General features: G+C 48.5%; 1 protein-coding gene across 1 annotated transcript; it reads right to left on the bottom strand.

Annotated features, from left to right (window-relative positions):
• Window positions 1-922: 922 nt before the first annotated feature.
• On the bottom strand, window positions 923-21,567 carry LOC146207597 (cytochrome P450 2J6-like). The gene is made up of 8 exons (XM_084587124.1): window positions 21,350-21,567; window positions 19,037-19,164; window positions 12,519-12,625; window positions 11,093-11,394; window positions 8,870-8,982; window positions 7,371-7,641; window positions 5,305-5,492; window positions 923-1,186 (listed from the first exon to the last, which is right to left on the bottom strand). Exons 1-8 carry the CDS (start codon window positions 21,565-21,567, stop codon window positions 957-959), a joined length of 1,557 nt encoding a protein of 518 aa, XP_084443250.1. The 3' UTR covers window positions 923-956.
• Between the last annotated feature and the right edge of the window lie 263 nt (window positions 21,568-21,830).

The following is a 21,830-nucleotide window of genomic DNA, read 5'->3' on the forward strand; positions in this document are numbered from 1 at the left end:
CACTTCGTTTCGCCTCCATCGAAACGCAGCCGCCATGGTCGAGTTCGAGCCCGGGAACTCCGGGTTCGAACCCGACCACGGCGGCTGCGTTTCGATGGCTTTTTTTTAACTGATTTATTTATGGGAAGAAAAAGGCGCGGTAACTGTCTCACTTGTTTTTCTGTGGACACCGCAACCGCGCCGTAAGGGAAGGGAGGAAGATGGGAGTGAAAGTGGAAAGAGAGAAAGAGGAGCCGTAGTGGAGGGCTGCGGAGTAATTTCGACCACCTGGGGATCTTTAACGTGCGCTGACATCGCACAGCACACGACGCCTCTTCGTTTCGCCTCCATCGAAACGCAGCCGCCGAGGTCGGGTTCGAACCCGGGTACTCCGGCACAGTAGTTGGGCGTCTTACCACTGCACCACCCCGGCGGGGCACGTTTCGATGGCTCGTGCAGACAGAAGAGAAAATAGAGAAGAAAGAAAAGGAAGAGGGAAAGAAAGAGGCGCGCCGCAACAACAGCCGTCGTCCAACACCGAAGCGGTGGCGGGCGCAACGACGGCCTACAACAGACAAAAATTCGGTGGCAGGCCAGCCCCCGCCGCAAGCCGCGGTGACCCACCTGCCCCAGCCCCGCATGCCCATAGTATGTGGTGTAACTGAATGATGTTATTCGGCCAGTGGGGCTGGCCGAATAACTGAATGATGGAATTCGGCCAGATGGGGCCAGTGCGCACGTACGGAACGGTATCGCTTCGGTCGTTGTTCAAAAACTAACGAAATAGCTTGGTCCGCAAAATACGGATCGGGTCGAACCAGATATGTAGTGGCGTTCGACTAACTAGGGGACACCTTGTCGCACATCTGTTAGCAGGTTTTGCTCCACGACGTCTCGCGTTCGCTGCAAATAAATGTCGCACAAAACTTTATTTGGCCAGCCCCTAACATTTCTGGTATGCAGCAGCGCATTCAACGTTAAGTCTGTGGGTTTTCAGTTGATGAAAAAAAATCCTCACTGCCGAAAATTTTTCTCGGCCTGAAGACCAGCTTCTGGTGCTTGGGTCTCAACGAAATGCCGAGCGTTTCGTCGAAGACCAGCTCCTGTACACCTGCTGGTGGCTCAACCGTGAAGTGACGCAAGATGGTGGTGAAGAAGGTGAACGTTAGCTCGGTGGCGATTCCTTCTCCGGGACATGACCGCTTACCTGCAAGAGACGGCCGTTGCACAAAAGGTGTGTTATGCAGTCACAATGCTGTTTATATGCCGCGAAAGCTTTATCGAAGACTTTGTCAGAGATCAAGGATGCTGTATTTGGCGCCGGACGTTGCTATAAAAATCTCCCGCGTTCACATGTTGACCTACTTAGTTATCATCGGCCTCAGTAATAGGGCCCATACAGGCCAGACGGTAGCTCTCGAAAATGTTTCACCTGTAGAGTATATATAGGGAGGCTTCGTGCGGTACTTAAAACGAAATGAAATGCTCAGTAACTGGGTCACTCCTCAAAGGACACCTAAATTGAGCTGCGAGAAAAGGCATGAAAGAAATAGTGAAAGATGTGTGCCATAGTGTGGAACTTTACATTGATTTCCACCACCTGCGGATTTTCGACGAGCACAGCATAGCACGGATCGTGCATGTGGCAACGATCGCATGTCGTTCAAGCCTGATTGCTTGTCGTGCGAGATGGGGAGGCAGGTGGTGAAGGGTGGCATTTCCTGGCCCTACGGGCCGCAGGACGGTCGGGGGCTAGCCAACTACCGAATTTATATCTGTTGTAGGTCGTCATTGCACCCGCCAACGCTTAGGTGGTGAACGACGGCTACTGCGGCGCCTCTCTCTATCGATCTTTTTCTTTCTTCTCTACTTTTTTCTCTTCTGTCCGCACAAGGCAGCGGAGGTTCGATGGAGGCGAAACGAAGAGGCGTCCGTGTGCTGTGCGATGTGGTCGAAATTACTCCGTAGCCCTCCACTACGGCTCCTCTTTCTCTCTTTCCACTTTCACTCCCACCTTCCTCCCTTCCCTTACGGCGCGGTGGAGGTGTCCACAGAAAACAAGTGAGACAGTTACCGCGCCTTTCCCTTTCTATAAATCATTCAGGTGGCTCAGCTACAGAGCAAGTAGCAGGCATGCGCGTTTTCTTTTCCTTCTTCCTACAGCCACAACAATAACAACAGCATAATAACAATAACATAATAACAATAACAAGCGCACTTGTGCCGTGTACCATCGACTTCGAAGCGCTGTGTGTCTGTTTACAAATTTGCGCTGGCTTGGAAGTAGACTGCGTGCAAGTTTCCCACATAACTTAAAGGGCCTCTAAACGTCCAGTTTTGTTCGGCGCAATGTAAAGCTTCTTGTCTAGAGTGGTCGATTCCGTAGCGGTTTTACCAGAAATGCTCTAGAAAAAAATTTACCGAGAATTTTTCGATCTGTACATGCGCACGCATTTTATGTATAGACAGATGCTGGAAACCATGAGCAGCGACCGTGATGACGACTCCGCAACAGCAAAAGTGATGTACAAAAAACCTATAATTTCACTCGCCAGACAGTAATTAGACATTTTTTAGTGCACAATAGCGCCAAGTTTAGTTTCTATACGCAAGAGTTTTACGACACCGAAATGTACGCATCATCGGCAGAAGTTTTAGTAAGCCGTGGTCACCGATTTAGCCAAAAAACTTCCACACACTGTAGCGCCATCTAGTGACAAACTGTCAAAGCACACCATGGGCGATGCAAATTAGGAGGCTACTTTTTCGCGAGGCTACCGCCCAATAGAGAGGGTGAAAAATATACAACGCGAGCACTTTTCAAATAATAGAGAGTACTGTACACTTATTATAACTAGTGACATTTCCCCAGAATGCAGTCCCATGGGTTTCTACAGTGATAATTACAACGTTTCGCCGCAATAGGCGCATCAGTCGTTTTCATGCGACTTTCAATGCCGCATTAAAATTACAAACCCTCGTTCCTCGGATATTGTAGCGCTCTATCTGTACCATACGAGGCAAGGTCTTTTCATTTCCACCATAATCCATTTACATATCTTTAGTCAATGTTCTGTCCATTTAATGAAATGAAGTAGACACTTTTTTTCTAACGGACGAGCGATAAAAGCGATCACTACCAATAAAATGTGGCTCACAACGTTTGACAAAAACCTATTCCTATGCTCGTTCACGTGCCAACGCCCTAAATAAATTTCATATAGACTTTGGCGTAAGTACATAATAAAACTTTGACCTTTAGCGAAAGTGGCTTAGCCCCTATATATACTCTATTTCTAAGTAATTAAATATTAATGCAGGAATGCATTATATGGCTACATTTTCACCAAGATAGCATGATTATAGCTTAGTTCGTGCGAATCCGTATGGGCGGGCCAATTCGAGTATTGAGATAAAGGGGAAGAGAGATGAACAAGAGGCATATGCGATAACAATAACGATGTTCATGCTGGCCCAACCAAATATACATTTTTTTTTTTTTTTACTTTGCGGTGACCGCACGTTTTTCTCTCTTTAGAGAGAGGTAGCGTATCTGGACGACATTAAAGATCACCTGTATTATACCCCAGTTCCAAGCTCACATCAATATCAATAACAATAATCCCGTCCCTTGCATGCCCAGAAATTTTGAATATTGTGGGCATATCTTAATTGCGTGTTGGGAGTACAGGAGAAAATTCTAAAGCTAAATTTTGGTACGCATCAGAAGCTTAGACCATTAATGTTTACCGGCCATAAAAACATGGTACAATATTCCATAGCTGCTACACAGTGATCTTCAAAAACTTTAAGGATACATTTCTGTGGCATTTTGAAGCGCTCGTTGCGAGAGCAGGAATAGAAAAAGCGGAAACTCCGTCTTTAAGAGTATGGGTAACTTTAATGGCTCCCGTCTGCCGGCTCCCATCGCGAACCTTCTTTTACATACAGGTTCGTCCACTCTTAATGCGAACACACAAACAGATCCCCGCTCTTTCCAACGTGCATTTCGCCCGGAGTGTGTGCACATCTAAGCACATTGTTGTCAGCTCATATAAAGGTGGTGCTTCGCATGGCTGCCACTTGGCTCCAGTGGGCAGCTGAATTGTACGTACTAGCATTTTAAATAGAGCGTCCTTCTGCATCTTTGTTAGCACTAAGACTGAATGACCCTGTACATGCATGCATGTTGTTTGCCAATTGCTAAATTATTAAATGCTTACCCAGGCGGCACTGGTCCTATGTTGGCCAGGACAACGCCAACGTAGTACAACTAATAGGCTAATGATTTGTTCTGCCTGGTTAATCGCAAATATTCTTACAGCATACAGTCAGGCTACCAGAAGACGTGAAAGACCACCGACATAAATACACAGCCCCGATTCAACTAAATTATACGAACGTGCCTGCGTGGGAATAGCGTCTCTGAATCAGGATCAAAGGGTCCCGGTGGGTTAATAAATAATAATTGGCTCACAGGAAGGGGAAGGCGCAGTATCTGTCACACTTGTTTCTGTGGACACCTGAACAGCGTAAGGGAAGGGAAGAAGGTGGGAGTTAAAGTGGAGAGAGAAAAAGAGGAGCCGCAGTGGAGGGCTACAGAGCAATTTCGACCACCTGGGGATCTTCAGCGCGCACTGCATCGCACAGAATACGGACGCCTCTTCGTTTCGCCTCCATCGAAACGCAGCCGCCGCGGTCGGGATCGAACCCGGGCACTCCGGCACAGTAGTCGGGCGTCTCAATTCCTGTCTCTCCCTACCTTAACTTGTCAGATGAAGGTGAGGGTGCATTGGGTGCAGCCCTCCTGTAAGGGTGCAGACTTCTCTCCCTACCTTATCTCGAAGGAGAAAATCGAGTTGGCAGATCCTGACCACTCGGGCATGCTATGTGGTCTCGTACTAGAAGGTAGCCTCCGTCATTACGCATTGCGCCTCCACAAGCGAACAAAGCGACGGCGCTGCACTCGCGTACACTTCAATGCATTTTCGTAATCTTGATGAATTCGTCTGCGAACAGAATTGATAACACCCGTTGCGCCAGTGTTCCTAGTGCATAAGACACCGAAATATTTATTTTCGGTCGCACAGCCATACTGCGAAAGTACTTTGAGCGAAAAAAATAAATACGCTCCTCTTAAACATTCCTAGGCTGTGATGCCCTACTGGCGGCGCTGCAGTCGCAAACTCCTGAAAGCAGGTCTCTATTCTAGTTTATTGTAGTAATGCATTTCAAGCTTTAGAGTAATCTAGGCGTAAAGGGAACTATATCTATAGCAGTTAGCTTTTTTTTAACTGCCATATTTGATGTGCGACGAAATGTTACCGCATGAGAAGGGTATTAATCTTTCCGGCTTGCTGGCCCGTGTCCCGTCGTCGCTGAGGAAGCGTTCTGGCCGGAAGACTTCCGGGTCTCTCCAGAAGGAGGCGTCGTGAAACACGGACCACATAGAGGTGACCACGACGCTGTCTCGTGGGATGACGTAGCCGCCTATCTTCACCTCTTCACTGGCGCTGCACTCAAGAAACAAGCATCGCAAGTGTTGCATTGTACACGTCTACATTTTTTAACTTTATAAAAAAGTTACAGGAGAGTGTAAATGGTGAAAGCCACTTTACAGCACTGTTTACACAAACACTTCATTGCCATCACTATCATCACTATCAATATTGCTGCTATTATCATTATCATCTACATGCACCGTCGTTTTATCGCTACTACCCATCATTATCATTATCACTAACTGCAACGTCATTTTCATCGTTACTACTATCGTCACGCTAGACAGAGAAAATTACTACCGGTGTTTCACAAGCCCGACTTGAAGTAGAAAAGGAGTTGTTTAAAAGCGTGTACTAAATACCATGCTAAAAAAAAAAGGCCGACGTGTAGTCGGATAACCATTTGCACCGAACACAGCCAATGCTAGCTTGTTCGGATGTCTTTACAGTGGGATAGAACCCAAGAGGGTAGTGGCATTCCAGTGACATTCCACAAGCGTGTGCACCCTCTTATCTACCCTTGTAATCTGTACAGTAACGCGCCTATGGGCTGTTTTCAGGTAATTATTTTTGTGCACTGCAGGAGCTGCCACTAAGGCAAATGTCTTGTTGCAAGACAAAGGGGTACTTAGGTTTGTTGGTGTAGGATCCTAAGAAATAAGTTGCTCGACAGAGAACGAGAGAGAGAGAGAGAAACGAAGACAAAAAATTCCGAGAGCACTCTGGAATCTACACTGCAGAAATGCGAAAACCTCAACGTTGCTGCTGCACACAGTGCTTCATGTTTGCTCTCATTGTCATTAACAATTAAATGCACCGTCATTATCATCGCTACTCTCGTCATTGTCATTATCACTGACTGCAGCATAATTGTCAATGCTACTAGCTCCCCTTAGACAAAAAAAAAGTTATGATATGCTTTTCCCGATGCCGGGCGTGGCGCAGTCGGTTAAAGTACGGCTGGGGATCCGAGGAATTGAGGTTCGATTCCCGATGGAGACAGGATTTTCATATTTCTGATGACGTCATCAGGATGATTTATAAGTGACTCATCAGCGCACAGATCCGACGCACTGATACCTCGCACGACTACCACGCACGGGATTTCTTTCCATGAGCTTAGAAATCTAAGGCTTTCGCCTTAAAACGACACACAAAGCGCTGCGCGTGTGTCCTTTCCGCCTTCGTTTCTGTCGCTCTACTTATTCCTTATAAGTTATTGCTGAGCCGCTAGGACTGCCGCCATCTTCTGCCTCTGAACCACGAACTGCTGCTTCGTGGCTTGTGTCGCATGTCGTTTTCCCAACCAGAAAGCTCCTGATAGTGTGTGTGTGTGTGTGTGTGTGTGTGTGTGTGTGTGTGTGTGTGTGTGTGTGTGTGTGTGTGTGTGTGTGTGTGTGTGTGTGTGTGTGTGTGTGTGTGTGTGTGTGTGTGTGTGTGTGTGTGTGTGTGTGTGTGTGTGTGTGTGTGTGTGTGTGTGTGTGTGTGTGTGTGTGTGTGTGTGTGTGTGTGTGTGTGTGTGTGTGTGTGTGTGTGTGTGTGTGTGTGTGTGTGTGTGTGTGTGTGTGTGTGTGTGTGTGTGTGTGTGTGTGTGTGTGTGTGTGTGTGTGTGTGTGTGTGTGTGTGTGTGTGTGTGTGTGTGTGTGTGTGTGTGTGTGTGTGTGTGTGTGTGTGTGTGTGTGTGTGTGTGTGTGTGTGTGTGTGTGTGTGTGTGTGTGTGTGTGTGTGTGTGTGTGTGTGTGTGTGTGTGTGTGTGTGTGTGTGTGTGTGTTAAGACCCCGTCGTCAAGAAAAGGTGGCGTTCGTCTTGCGGTGTGCATACTTCGTGCCATCCTGCTGACGACAGAACGGTAAAGAACACATGTGCACCCAAACACTCCAACAAACTTACCTTCGCAAGAGGCCCAGCGGATTGACGGGTGTGTAGCGCGTACTCTCCCATATGAAGGCCTGCGTGTAGGGCATTAGGCCACGGTCTCTCCAGGACACGAATGAACTGCTTCGTGCACCGTTCATTTCCAGCGCGGTGTCGATCTCGGCTTGGATGCGGCTCTGCATCTCCGGCTTGACGGCGCAAGTCAGTAGCAGCCACTCGAGAGCAGTGCGCACAGTCTCGCTCCCGGCGCCCAGGAAGGACGATGCGTTGCATTTGAGCACGCTGCCTGCGATGAATAATGATTTCTACGGTAAAGTGATCGAATTGGAGATCGGAACGGGAGCTCTTGCTATCACTTAGGCCGAGTATTGCCGGGCTGGAGCGGCAGCGGAGGTTTGCACGCCGTAGTCGCTCCAGTCTGACCCGGGAAACGAAGCTCGAATGTATTCTTTCATTAAGTGCGAGGTCCACAGAGCAAAACATGAGCATCTGTGAAAGCCCAGGCATTTACACACATTCATGTGATATTAGGCTTTCAGCGTGTGCACAACAAATGAACAGAAGCGTGTGCATACGAAGGCGCGCATTCCGAAATGCGTGATTCTAAGCGGCGGGGATAGAGCTGTTTTCACAGTTAGCCTAATCCCTGCATCGCTATATTATTACACAATGTATGATGCGCATAATTAAACACACAGAGACACTTTCTTTCAAATAAACACGCGCACAGTGACCCGACACAAAATGTGGATGTGAAAGGGCGATGCTTCCTCCTTTGAAAAATGTCGAGAGCCTCCGAAAAACACTTGCAAACGTACCACATAGCACATAAATTTGTTCAGCTTAAGTGGGAACCGGAAAGCGAAATCAACACTTCCGAGTCAGGATTAGATTACTTTAAATTTAGGAGCTACACATAGTTGGTCCGACAAGCATATCTGCCTCACTAAAGACAGCATTAACGACATCCATTGAACTGACACATCTTCGTCTTTTTTACCGGGACATCACACATGCACAGCGGGCTGTCATCAAACATGATGTGCAAAAACATCGAACATGAAACAAATTTTGTTAAGCACATATGATTTAATTGTTTGGGAAAGTAAACAAAGAAGGGGAGGAAACAGAAATAAGCGAGGGCATCGTTTCGCCAATGACTTTCGCGCTAAGAGCAGGTCCAAGTTCGACATCCTTATCCGCCTTTTCATGCCCATCATAACACACCAATCTAACAGGTACGAATGATTTCTTCTTGCATTGTTGCGTTCGGTGTCAAGCAATAATGCTCAAAAAGGTTTGCAGGTCGTACTTGTCAGCCAGCATTAATAAACATTCAACTTCACACCGCACGAACGAGTCGACCACTCTTATCGACATAGTCTTTGCATCACTTTTAAGGTTTCTCGCTATATCGTTAAATAGGACGCCTTTGTTGTTTTGTTTTTTTCTCCATAGTCACGCACCAGCACATCGCTGTAAACTCTGCATGCTGTATACCCCGCTCTGCTTACGCGTGAAAGTCGACTTTCTCTGGTCCTCCTTCTTCATCTCTCTGAGGAAGATGTCGACGAAGTCTCGTACCACGCCTTCCTTGTAGGTTTTCATATGGAAATCGATCATGGTGCTGTTAGGAACAGGAAAAAAAAAACACATCATAAAGGTATCCTCCCCTGCACCGTAGTGAAATTCTAGTTTAATTATATAGGCTGTCTAGTTCATAGTAGTGGAGGGCTGCTGAAATTTCGACCGCGTGGGGTTCCTTAACGTGAACTGGCATCGCACAGTACACGGGCGCCTTGTCTTTCGCTTCCATCAAAAATAGGCCGCCGCTGCCGAGACTCGACCCCGCGTCCTTGCATTCAGTAGTCATGGCAGGAGCGGGAAGGCCTGATTCGGCACGGTTCTCCGTCACCACCGCCACCAGTATACCGCGGTGGCGACGCGCGTTGAACCACTGACGTGCGACCTGTCAGGTGGGCTCCTCGCATCCCTAATCCTATCTCGCCATGTGTGGCGCGCGCTATGACCGTTTGGTTAGCCGTGCGGCCTGCAATGCCCTTAGCTCCGCCGCGAACGCATAAGTGGATTTTGCATCGCGCGCGCTGTGTCGCGACCCCACTTAATTGTGCTGTGGCTGGGTTATGGAGTTATATCGTGGTATGGGGGGTTAGTGCAGTGTTTGTAACGCGACGTTCTGTGTAATAAACACTCGTGCTTATAATTTGACAGCTTGCTTCCTTCGGAGCGGAAGCGCGCATGTCCGCAGTGCATGCAGCTGGCTGCGCCCTCGGCTTGCTCTGGCCTGAGCCCAAGATATGTGGTTGTGTGCGGCACGTATCTAACAACACACATTTCAAAAGCAATCCTACAGGTTTTATTACAAAATGGGGCACCACCTCCAGAAATAATTTATCCCCTACAATAACGTAACGCCGTTAGTACTTCGCAGATTAGCATTTTTTTTTTGTCTATCACTGCTTTCAAACGCCAAGGCGTAGAGTCGAGGAAGCTGCCATCAACGTCTGGTCTATTACCACAGTCTTAAGTACCTTGTGTCCACCGCTTAAAAATCTCTTCGGTTCTGGTGGTCCCCCCCCCCCCCCCCTTTTTTTTTGTCCTTCGGACGATGCGCGAGGTCTACATATATATTTTCGCTTAACATAATCACAGCACATCAGCTTGTCCACTTGATAAGCTGAACGCTCCTCTGACAACGAAAAAGGTCGCCTTTCCCTAACGATACCTTTTTCGACAACCTACTTACTTTGTCTATACCTGGCCTGCATTGGTGAAGAAACCACCTCTGAATCTATATCATGCACCATGCGATGTCAGTGCACGTTAAAGAATACTAGGTGGTCGAAATTTCCGGAGCTTTCCACCACAGCGCTTCCCAAAGCCTGAGCCACTTTGGGACGTTAAACTCCATAAACCATAAACCTTCAAAATTTGGAAAGCCGCCGACCGCGTTGCTTTGAAAAACACGAAAAATTGATGGCGTTTAATTCTAGAGTTATGAACCCGATAACTGTTATTTGAGAAGTCGTGGTTACCCTGCACCCCCGGCCCATTGCGAAGAAACATGTGCAGTGGTCCATGTACACGTAGAACAACATGTCGCTTGAAAGTGACAAAAAGTTAACAGCAATGGTGCAGAAAAGAAAACCTATTCTTGCCGTTTTTATCTTGTTTGAGACAGTGCGATAGGGCTTTAGTTTCATGACAATTTAACGCAGAAGCATTCTGTCTGTATTATTGGATTCCGTTCGTATGGCAAAGTTGCACTAACGACTTTAATCAGGCCTCCTTCGTCCTAATAAATGCCTAAATCTATAATACGTAGCTAAACATGACAGTACAGCTCAAAGAAGAGCTAAACGAAGCCACACTCAGCTAAACGAGTACTAAATAATATGTTTCTGCATGTACAGTCGTGAGCAAAAGTGGTATACAACACTCAGCCGGTGGCAGAGCCCTAAAAAACTGCCTTCCAACTGCATCTAGCGACAGCTATCTTTGATCGAGACAATTGTGGCGAAGCTCGATCTTATCTTAATGCATGTGTCACTGTGGCTGTCCCTCTCGCTGTTGCTAATGATATTTTGATGCAGTTTTCCCGAGCTCCATCACCGGCTGAGTGTTGTATACCACTTTTGCTCACGACTGTACATCCGTCGAGGTAAACCACTGCTTAATATCTTTCTTTCTTTCTTCCTTGGCATCCTGCCACTCACTCAGAGAAGCAATCCCTGCTGACGAGGGCGTCCCTCAACTTCCCGTGTGGTCCCAGGCGGAAGAAGACCCGCAGCTTGCGCAGCCAGGGCACGAAGTTGAGAGCAGACACCTGAGCGACCAGCGTTGCTACAAGGTCGACAAGCTCGTCCAGTCTAGCGCGTTCGGGATCATCGTAGGCAAGCCGCCGGCCATACAACACCGCCGTCATGATGTTGGACGTGCTGGGCGTCAGCACCAATGCGGGATATACGGGTTCGCACTTGAGTGACCTCAGCTCGTGCAAGAGGTACGACAGTTCCTTCTGCATAGGTGTACCGACATGGATACCCACCAAAGTATGGAGACAGGCTTGGCCTGCATGATCAACCTCTTTCCAAAAACCGCACAGTCTTCCAGATATGCTTTCCGTTCCCACAACGAACTCAGATAACGTGCGACACAACCTTAACTGGCACACGGTGCGCAAAAAAGGATCGCTGACCTCATGAAAAAACACAAACACAAAAAAAAAAAACATGCTAACTAGCTCACGTAGAAACAGGTGCCCTGTAGCACTTGCATCACATACCATAGCTTGCTTATCATGAACAATTTGCAAACTGTTGCTCTGGCGAATACAGACAAGTATGGCACTTTCCATCTTTCGGCCTTTTCGCGGATTTCTTGTGCTTGCCTTTTCCAATATGGGTTACTATCGCGACGACAATCAAAAGGTACCCCTAAATACTTCCCCGAGGTCCTTACCCAAGCAAAGTTTGCGAAATATTCAGGAGTAGAAGGCCATCCTCCATATCATAGACCAAGGCACTTTGTCCAGTTCACTTTACTGCTGGTGGTTTCGCTGAACTGACTGACACAACGCACAGCTTCGACTATACTTTCACGATTTCTTGTGAATACGGCCAAGTCCTCTGCGTATGCGAGCAACTTCACCTCCGTCACCTGTAGCTTAACACCTTTAACATAATAGGCAGCGCTTCTATATACGTGCAAAATAACAGAGGGCTGAGGGGGCAGCCCTGACGCACAGAACGTTGCAAACTGATGGGGGCCCCCAAATTTCTGTTTACTATTAACTTGGTAGTGCAGTTCTGGTACGCCAAGGCCATCAGCGTCGTAATAGTTGTATGTGTCAGCAGCGCGTGTCAGAAAAAAAAAAAAGGGGGGGGGGGGGGGGACACTTAAGCGCCCCTTTAGCGCCACACTCCACTCTACGGCGTACCTAATAGCCCTATGTGCCACTTCGGGGTACTAAGCCCCGGAGTTTGCAATTTAATTTCTTTTTTTTTTTTTGCTTCCCAGTTTGTACGATTTCACGCTATCCTAATCAAAACGTTTTCATAAAGCAGGCTTGGGTTGCGGTTCCATCCAATGCAGCATATAGGAGCGCTAGAGAGGAAGGTAAATGATCCTATTTTATCCTACGTGAATACATGTCTCCAAGTTTTCCGTGCTGCTGACGAGTTCCTTGAGTGCCTTCATCGAAAAGCGGCGTTGCTCCCTCCACGGTGGTCCGTTCTGTACTATCATGCCTGTAGGCAGGGAAAAAAAAAAAAAAAAAACGGCAAACATTGTTCACGCACTTTATCGGCATCGTGGTGTCTTGATGCAAATTTATTTGAAACAAACTTTATGAAACACTGCATCTTTTTTTCTTCTACATACACAAGCACGTAGTCTTCGATAACTGTGTGTACATGACTCTTTGCTGTCGGCTTAGACAAGGGTTAGTCCTAGTAAAAAAAAAAAAAAATCAGTATTTCGTCATTACTGCCTGCAAATAACTAAATAAAATAAAAAATTTGGCCGATGTGCACCAATTCTTTTCGATCGAAGGGCTCGGCCTCAGGTACACTTTTATGAGCTTAAAAAGTACAAAGACACGCTTCTAATTATATTATTTAACATAATAATGATCGACTATATAGTTTCAGGAAACGGCTGATAATATATATATATATATATATATATATATATATATATATATATATATATATATATATATATATATATATATTGTTACGCCCTTAACGTCGCGACGGAGACGTTCTAGTCGGTTCAGTACGCTAGGTACACACGGCTAGCGGGAACGACACAAGTGCCACAAGACAGAGGTCGAACGGGCGCGCACACTTCTTCTTCCTCTTCCTTCTCTCTTCCTCCTTGCTCTGTTTGAGAACAAGTCCGTAACACTTCCCCCGCCGCAGGCGAAGCCCTCCGGGCGAGTCAATCGTCAGCACGAGGATGACAGGGTTTCAGACGCGCGACGTGGGCAAGCTCAGTTCGTGAAGAACGTCGGCCACTTTTGGTAAGGCGCGCAATCCGATAGGTGAGGTCACTAATTGCCTCGAGGATAACATAGGGACCGATATAGTGCGCGAGCAGTTTCTGACTTAAGCCACGCTTCCTTAATGGACGCCAAAGCCAGACCATATCTCCAGGTAGGTAGGTGACGTGGCGATGGTGGTCGTCGCAGCGGGATTTCGAGCGCTTTTGTGAGGCGAGAGTTCTCAAGCGGGCTATCCGGCGGGCTTCTTCAGCCCGGCACAGGATCTCAGCAATCTCATGTTCGTCGTCTGTGGAGAACGGGAGGATGGTGTCGAGGATGTGTCGAGGAGACCGGGCATAGAGGAGAAAGAATGGACTGTAACTTGTTGTTTCCTGTTGGGCGGTGTTGTATGCGTATGTTATAAATGGTAGCACAGTGTCCCAGTCCTTGTGGTCGGCGGCGACGTACATTGAAAGCATGTTGGTGAGTGTCCGGTTGGTTCGCTCGGTCAATCCATTTGTTTGCGGATGATACGGGGTAGAATGTCGGAACTGCGTTTGGCACAAACGAAGGAGTTCTTCGACAACATCAGCGGTGAACTGACGCCCTCGGTCGCTGATCAACACTCGGGGAGGCCCATGGCGCAGTATAACAAAGTACAACAGGAAGAGGGAGACTTGGTGTGCAGTAGCCGATGGAAGGGTTGCCGTCTCACAGTAACGAGTGTGGTAATCAGTGCAGATGACGATCCAGCGGTTGCAAGAATGAGACTTGGGAAAGGGTCCCAAGAGGTCTACCCCGACTTTCTCAAAAGGGGATCTTGGAGGCGTCACCGGATGAAGAAGACCAGGAAGAGTGCCGGCGGGGCGTTTGTGACTCGCACACTGAGCACAGCTAGCCACATACTTCTCAGTGGTTTCACGCATCCGGGGCCAGTAGAAACGTTCTTGGATGCGATAGAGCGTCCGCGCAGATCCCAGGTGTCCCGAAGTGGGGTCGTCGTGCATAACGCGCAAAACAGAGGAGCGTAGGCTGACGGGCACCACCAGAAGGTAGCGGAGACCAGTGGGAGAATAGTCCTTTTTGTACAAAAGACCACTCCGTATACAATAGGAACTAGAAGCTGTAGGGTCCTTTGCAGCGGTAAAGAATGGTTGGAGATTCTCATCTTTCCTCTGCTCAGTGCGGAACGTACGGGTATCGGGGAATGGAGGTACAACCGCAGCGATGTAATGATCAAAATTGTCGGCGTCACATTCCGTTGTGGGAAGCGGTAAACGTGAGAGACAGTCCGCGTCAGCGTGCCGGCGTCCACTCTTGTACGAAACTGTATAATCAAACTCTTGTAAACGGATTGCCCACCGTGCAAGACGGCCAGATGGGTCACGGAGGTTTATCAGCCAGCACAGGGAATGATGATCAGTGACCACTGTGAAGGGCCGCCCGTATAGATAACAGCGAAACCGCTGAACGGCGAAAACTACCGCGAGGCATTCTTGTTCAGTGATTGTGTAATTGCGTTCAGGTTTGCTTAAGGAACGACTGGCGTAAGCAATAACATGTTCCTTGTCGCCGTAACGCTGAATCAGCACAGCACCAATGCCAACACCACTGGCGTCCGTGTGCAGTTCCGTTGGAGCAGAAGGGTTGAAATGCCGGAGAATCGGATGTGACGTTAGTAAAAACTTGAGCTGGCAAAAAGAAGAGTCACACTCTGATGTCCACTCGAAAGGAGCGTCTTTGTGGAGAAGGCACGTAAGCGGGTTAGCAATGTCAGCAAAACGGGGAATGAACCGGCGGAAATATGAGCACAGTCCTAGGAAACTTCGGAGTTCCTTCACGTTCTGAGGTGTTGGAAACGATGCAACGGCCGCGGTCTTTTGAGGGTCAGGTCTGACGCCTTCACGATCGACGAGGTGTCCTAGTACCAAAATCTGACGCTCACCGAAGCGACACTTCTTCGAATTAAGTACTAGACCGGCGTTTTTGAAGCAGTCAAGCACGAGAGCGAGGCGTTCGTTGTGCTCTTCGAATGTCCGGCCAAAAATGACGACATCATCGAGGTAGCACATACATATTTGCCATTTTAGTCCCCGTAGGATAGCGTCCATAAATCTCTCGAAAGTTGCAGGAGCATTGCAGAGCCCGAAAGGCATTACATTAAATTCAAACAGGCCATCGGGTGTGATAAATGCCGTTTTTTCCTTGTCGTCAGGGTGCATAGGGATCTGCCAATATCCCGATCGCAGATCGACGGATGAAAAATATGATGCCGAGAACAGACAATCTAGGGCGTCATCGATCCGCGGAAGGGGATACACATCCTTCTTTGTTGCAGCATTCAGACAGCGATAGTCGACGCAAAAGCGCCATGTACCATCTTTCTTCTTCACCAGAATTACAGGGGCGGCCCAGGGACTGCATGACTCTTGAATAACACCCTTTTCCAGCATATTCCGAACCTGCTCACTGATGACCTGGCGTTCTGTTGGTGACACTCTGTACGGCTTCTGTCGAATTGGGTGTGAGTAGCCTGTGTCAATGCGATGCCGGGTACTTGTCACGGGAATGCACCGGGAGCCGCTAGGCTTGGAAAAATCAAATATGGAAGAATACTTGACCAGTAAGGCCTCCAAAGCGTCACACTGGTCCCTGGTTAGAGAGCGGCTGATCATCCGATGTAGTTGCGAGTCAGGGGCTGGAGCGGCAGCACTTTCGCCAGGTGCATCAGTAACCAAAGCCACCGACGGGGCGTCGTCTTGGCTACAGGTCGCAATCTTCATATTCACAGGCAAAACTACTGGTTGCGAAGAACAATTAATGGCCCACAGCCGTGAGCAGCCCTTGACCACCGACAGTAGGCAGTGAGGAACCAGAATATATTTCTTTGCACAGTTAGAATGAAGTGGTGCCACTGTAGCGTCGAAGGTGTCGGAAGCACGGCTGGGGCACAAAACTGGGACGCACACCATAGACAAGGCTGGCACATTGGTATCCTCTGTTACACAGAACACATCCTCACGGACGTGTGGCTTCTCTAAGAGTCCAGAAGGAAGGGAACCATCAACGCAGAGTTCCCCAGAGCGGCAGTCGACCGTAGCGCCACACATTCTCAAAAAGTCAATACCTAGAATTATGTCATGCGTGCATCGCGAAAGCACTGCAAACTCCGCTGCGAATACCGTTCCACCTAGGGACACCGAAGCACTACACATTCCCAGGGGACACAACACCTCACCACCCGCGCCATGAAAATTCACATTTCTGTTTACTGCAAGGCCCAAAAAAACAAACATGAAGAAAAACGTTTCGTTTTTCTTCATGTTTGTTTTTTTGGGCCTTGCAGTAAACGGCTTAGGCTTAGTTGTGAGTCATCACATTTCTGTCCCAAACAAACATAACTTTGCGTCCTAACCGCTTCTTAAACGATAAACTCATTATTGAAATGGTTGCCCCGGTATCCACTAAAGCCATTGTCGCCACACCATCCACAAGCACATAGACCGTATTCTTTAACATAAAAACAGATGGAGGAATTTCTTCAGGCAGCGCACAGTCTCCGGCGGCCTGACCTCCAGCGGCCGCGCTGACTAGTTTTCCGGCAAAGGCGATGCCGACCGCCGTCGCGGCCGTGGTGACGGAAAGCGGCGCGCAGAAGAGGCAGGTGGTGGTGAGACACTTCGTTCGGAAGCAGGAGAGTGGTTGCGCGGTCCATTGGTCTGGGGATATTCATACGAAGATGGGGGCCATTGCCAATTAGAGTCGTAGAAACGGTTACGTGGCGGAGCATTTTGGACGGGCCGATCGTAACGGGTGAGTGGGCGGCTGCGGCAGTATCGAGCTATGTGCCCCTCAATACCGCAGCGTCGGCACACGGGGGCTGTGCGACGAAAAACTTGTTCCCTGGAGGGCTCCGAGGAGACAGGGTGCATTGGGTAGCGAAACTCATCTTCAGGTCTTCGGGTTGGACGACGGAAATAGCGAGTAGGTGGTGGTTGAGGATGATACTCATAGTGCTGATCATAGTGCGACAAGAAGTTAGTCGGGCGCGAGTCGTAGCGAGGCGCGTGACCAGGGCTATCGAACCTTGGCGTTGGGCTGTTGGAGCAAGCGTCCGCGTGTGCCGTATTGATAGAATTCACAACGGGCATCGAAGGGAGCAAGGAGGGAGGCCCTCGAGAGCCGACAACGTCAGAGGGCAAAGATGATGGAGACCGTACAGGGGGCTCAAACCGCTGCAGTTCCTCGCGAACTATTTGCCGGATCGTTGACGACAAGTCCATGAAGTTATCTTCAATGCTCGCCACAGATGGAACGTTGGCGAGCCGCCCAAATTTTGGCGTTATGCGACGAGTCTTCAATGTCTCGAATGTGCGAACATGCCGAATTACATCACAGACGGCGTTCAGGTCACCTTTGGCAATTAGAAAATTATAAACATCATCTGCGATGCCCTTCAGAAGATGTCCTACTTTATCTTCCTCGGTCATATTAGCGCTTGCAGTTTTGCATAGCTTCAGAACCTCTTCTATGTAAGTTGTGCATGTTTCCCCAGGTAGCTGAGCTCTGTGCGTAAGCGTGTGTTCCGCTCGCTTCCTTCGTGCAAGACAGTCGCCGAAGCACTGCCGCAATTCAGTAACGAAACGGTCCCAGGTGGTAAGAGAGTCTTCGTGGTTTTCGAACCAAACAAGAGCGGTATGAGTTAGGAAGAAAACCACGTTTGCGAGCTTAGCGGCGGCGTCCCATCGATTGTAGCGGCTCACCCGTTGGTAGTGGGTCAACAACTCGTCAACGTCCTCGCCTGCCGCTCCCGCGAAAGTCCGGGGCTCCCGATAGTGATGCGAAGAACTGTTCGCTGCGCCCGCAGGCCGGTCTTCAGCCTGGATCACCGCGTCACCACGAGCTGCTTGCGGGTCATCGGCCGATTGCATGGCGCTGGTTTGCGGTTCGAGGCCCGCAAGGCGACGACTCCGGCGAGGCTCCAGTTGTGTCGGTGCTGTCTGTAGAGCCAGGGATCGTTACCCGGCTTCTCCACCACAATGTTACGCCCTTAACGTCGCGACGGAGACGTTCTAGTCGGTTCAGTACGCTAGGTACACACGGCTAGCGGGAACGACACAAGTGCCACAAGACAGAGGTCGAACGGGCGCGCACACTTCTTCTTCCTCTTCCTTCTCTCTTCCTCCTTGCTCTGTTTGAGAACAAGTCCGTAACAATATATATATATATATATATATATATATATATATATATATATATATATATATATATATATATATATATATATATATATATATATATATATATATTATCTTTTTTTTTTTTCGCCAGTGAGGTGCGAGGAGCACAATTACCTATTTAGTACACATAATCCTGGTTGGGCCAGGTCGGCCCTGCCTTTCGCAGTGCTGGAAACAGCTTCTGGGGCGGAATATAGTGAAAGCGTTGTCGGGCGTATGACTTGGTCATGTGTCTTAGTAGAATTGAAAAATTGAGAACAAAGACGTGATGAAAGACGTGATCGTGTGATGAAAAACCGGCGTTAAAAGTGCTTTTTTCTATATACTGTTACCCCCACTAGGAGCCCGTGACGTAGACTTGGAGAGGTTGCTCGTTCACAGGGCGCTCTCTTATCTTCCTCAACACACATAAGTGTTGATGCACATCTGCTTACTTTCCGCGCCCTCATTGACGTTGAGAGGGAACTCTTCGGGCCGGTTCAGCAGAGCATCCAGCGAGAGGGCCTCCTTCACAGAGGCGAAGTCGCACAGGAACACCACGTACCGTAGGCCCAGATGGAGCCTGCGTCCATGTACGGCTCTTTGATCATGGTTGTTTTCATGGGTAATGGTAATGATTGCAGTGATGACTAGAGGAGAAAACGGCAGCACGACATTTCGGGTACAGCGCACATCGGCGTTTTTGCGTTCGCCTGTATTGAACCTCTTACCTTACTTACTTACCTGAACACTCCAGCTCTGCCACTGCCTTCACAGAACATAAATTCCTGATATTATTGAACTACCGCGTAACTATTATCGAGAATATTCAAATAAGATGTGGGTCCTACCATCAGTCCACAAGAATATGTAGGATCCACCACTCGCGCGCCCAGTGATAGTACATGGTGACCCCAACCTTGTAATTTTCAAGCAATTAAGCGCAAAACGAAACTCATAAACTCCAAGTATTTGGTAGGCAGTGGTCCCTACCCTTTCCGGAAATGAAAATGAAACCTGAATATCAACTAACTGCTTAGAGATAATTACCTCATAACTGCAATTACGACAAGTTATTTTCGAGTCTATAGAAGTGATAAAAGTGCCCACAAATCTGAACGCTCAGAAACTTAATCAGTGTCAGAAACTAATAGTTTCGTGACCTCTCAGTGAAGCAGTGCGTCCATGTAATGTTTAGGTTGTTTCACCGTTATTAGGTTTTATCTTCCAGCAAACCTCCAGTTCCGGTGCCTGACACTTTAACCTTGCTTCGATAAATATGTTGGTATATATTAAATAAAGTGAATATTTGATATACTTCAGTGAGCATTCATAACTGAAAGCTGCTTTTGTGCGTGATATGCCGGGCATTGCAGAATAGAAACAAATGACCTGAATTTTCGCTCCCGCTCGTGACGAAGAAAGCTCGCAGATAGCTTATCCCCATAAATGGTCACGTAGCCACTAGGCACAGTGCCAAGTGCGTCCGCGTCAATAATAAGCGCTTGCGTCAGCTTATAACCCAATCGTATCAGAACCACGCGCACGCATTTAGCGTTAAAGGGATTAACATCAAGAGGACATAATTTTCGCTATCATATGGGGCAAATGAGAAAGGAATAACTGTACTCCACTCTGCCTTCACAACGGCACCTTAAGTAGCCGCTCCGCACCGGAGCTGCAAATTCCACTTTCTTATAGTAGGGCCAATTTCACATAAACGAAAGCAGCAGTAGTAATATAGGTTTACACGGCTGCGACAGTGTGACAGTGAGATCAGTTTTTCTCGCGTCGACATCATATAAACGGATCATTTCGCTATGGATCTGCTGCATACCTCGCGTAAAGACCGTACCACCAGCCGATTTTAGACACGGCACTTCTAGTCGGTTGCAGGTCAAGAGGGCAGCCGTAAATAGTCTTCAGAGGAGGATCACCAGCCAATGACATCCAAAGAGAGGAACTTCACTGCAACTGAAGCACGAAAAGTTTCTCCCCTCTCATGCCAGTAGATGGCAAGGGGAAATGTGCTGGCGACCGGTGTTCAATGACCAGAAGGAAAGGAAAAAACTGCCCAGATATTGAGATATGGACAAAGGCTGGAGTTTCTCCCTTTTTTTTTTTTTTTTTTTTTAGGGGAACCAGCGTCGAGAACTGACGCCACTGGTTTACCGGTGCCACTTATCGCGGCCGTCTACCGCGCGGCGTCAGCACAGTACGCGCTTATTGGTCCCTGCGTGCGGAGTCCGCCGAAATGTGACAGGAACGTGGCGCCATCTGTCGCCCACGGGTTGATCTGCGCATGCGTACTGACGCTCGCGCGGTAGCGGTAGACGGTGGCGGTAATCGCTAGCGCAAGTACGAAATGCCGTTCAGCGAGTACTATGTCGGCGCCCAGCGACCAATTATTGAAAATGTGTATATAGCGCCAGATATTTCCTCTACAAACGGCATGGCGTATGCACTAGGCGTCAACATCCGCACCACATAAAGCCCGTTGAGCTTTAATGCTGCATAAAAAAAACCCCTTTAGTTCCGCATCGGGTGCGTCAGGCCGCGTTAGTCGGCATCGGAATCGGGAAACTCTTATATCCTCCTTGCAAGTTCCAGCTGCGCCTGCCACGGGACGCGAAAGCCGGCCGTTACTAGTTAGCGCCCTCTAACAGTTTTTCACTATAAAACTGCTAGCACCTCACAATCCTAAGTCTTTCAAACCTTCGGCACAAGCGTATATAAACCAATGAACAAACAAACGGTTCAGTACTCACCCGAACACGTTGCCGTATTTCTGCCTCAGGCGTTCAATGCCCCTATGTCCGTCCTTGGGCATGAAGGGTAGGTATCCGAGCAATGGCAAACCACAGGGCCCTGGAGGAAGGTCCCTCCGCTTGTTCCATAGCACGAAGCTCCACAGATAGTGCACCAGAGCCGACAGAAGCCCAGCCAATATACTCGTGACGAGGCACTTCCAAAACACCCCCCACATGATGCCCGCTTGCTCCCCTTGGCCTAGCTCGGCAAGTCCCGTGTTGGCACTGTCGAAAGCAAGAGCATTCGTTTAGACTATTCCAGACATAGGACTCTCCCGGCTGGAACCACTTCGCCAAAAAGTGCGCTGCATGCCTACACCATAAATTCTCTCGTGACAACTGCATGGGGTCGCTCTCTTCTGCAATCATCAGGTCCTCCTCTGAGAGTTGCTCACTCAAGACCGTGCTGAAGTTAGGCAAGGAGCGGGAGAAAAAATTG

The sequence above is a fragment of the Amblyomma maculatum genome, chromosome 1, assembly GCF_055883805.1.
Source record: "Amblyomma maculatum isolate TAMU_Amacu chromosome 1, ASM5588380v1, whole genome shotgun sequence".
In the NCBI taxonomy this organism is placed as follows: Eukaryota; Metazoa; Arthropoda; class Arachnida; order Ixodida; family Ixodidae; genus Amblyomma; species Amblyomma maculatum.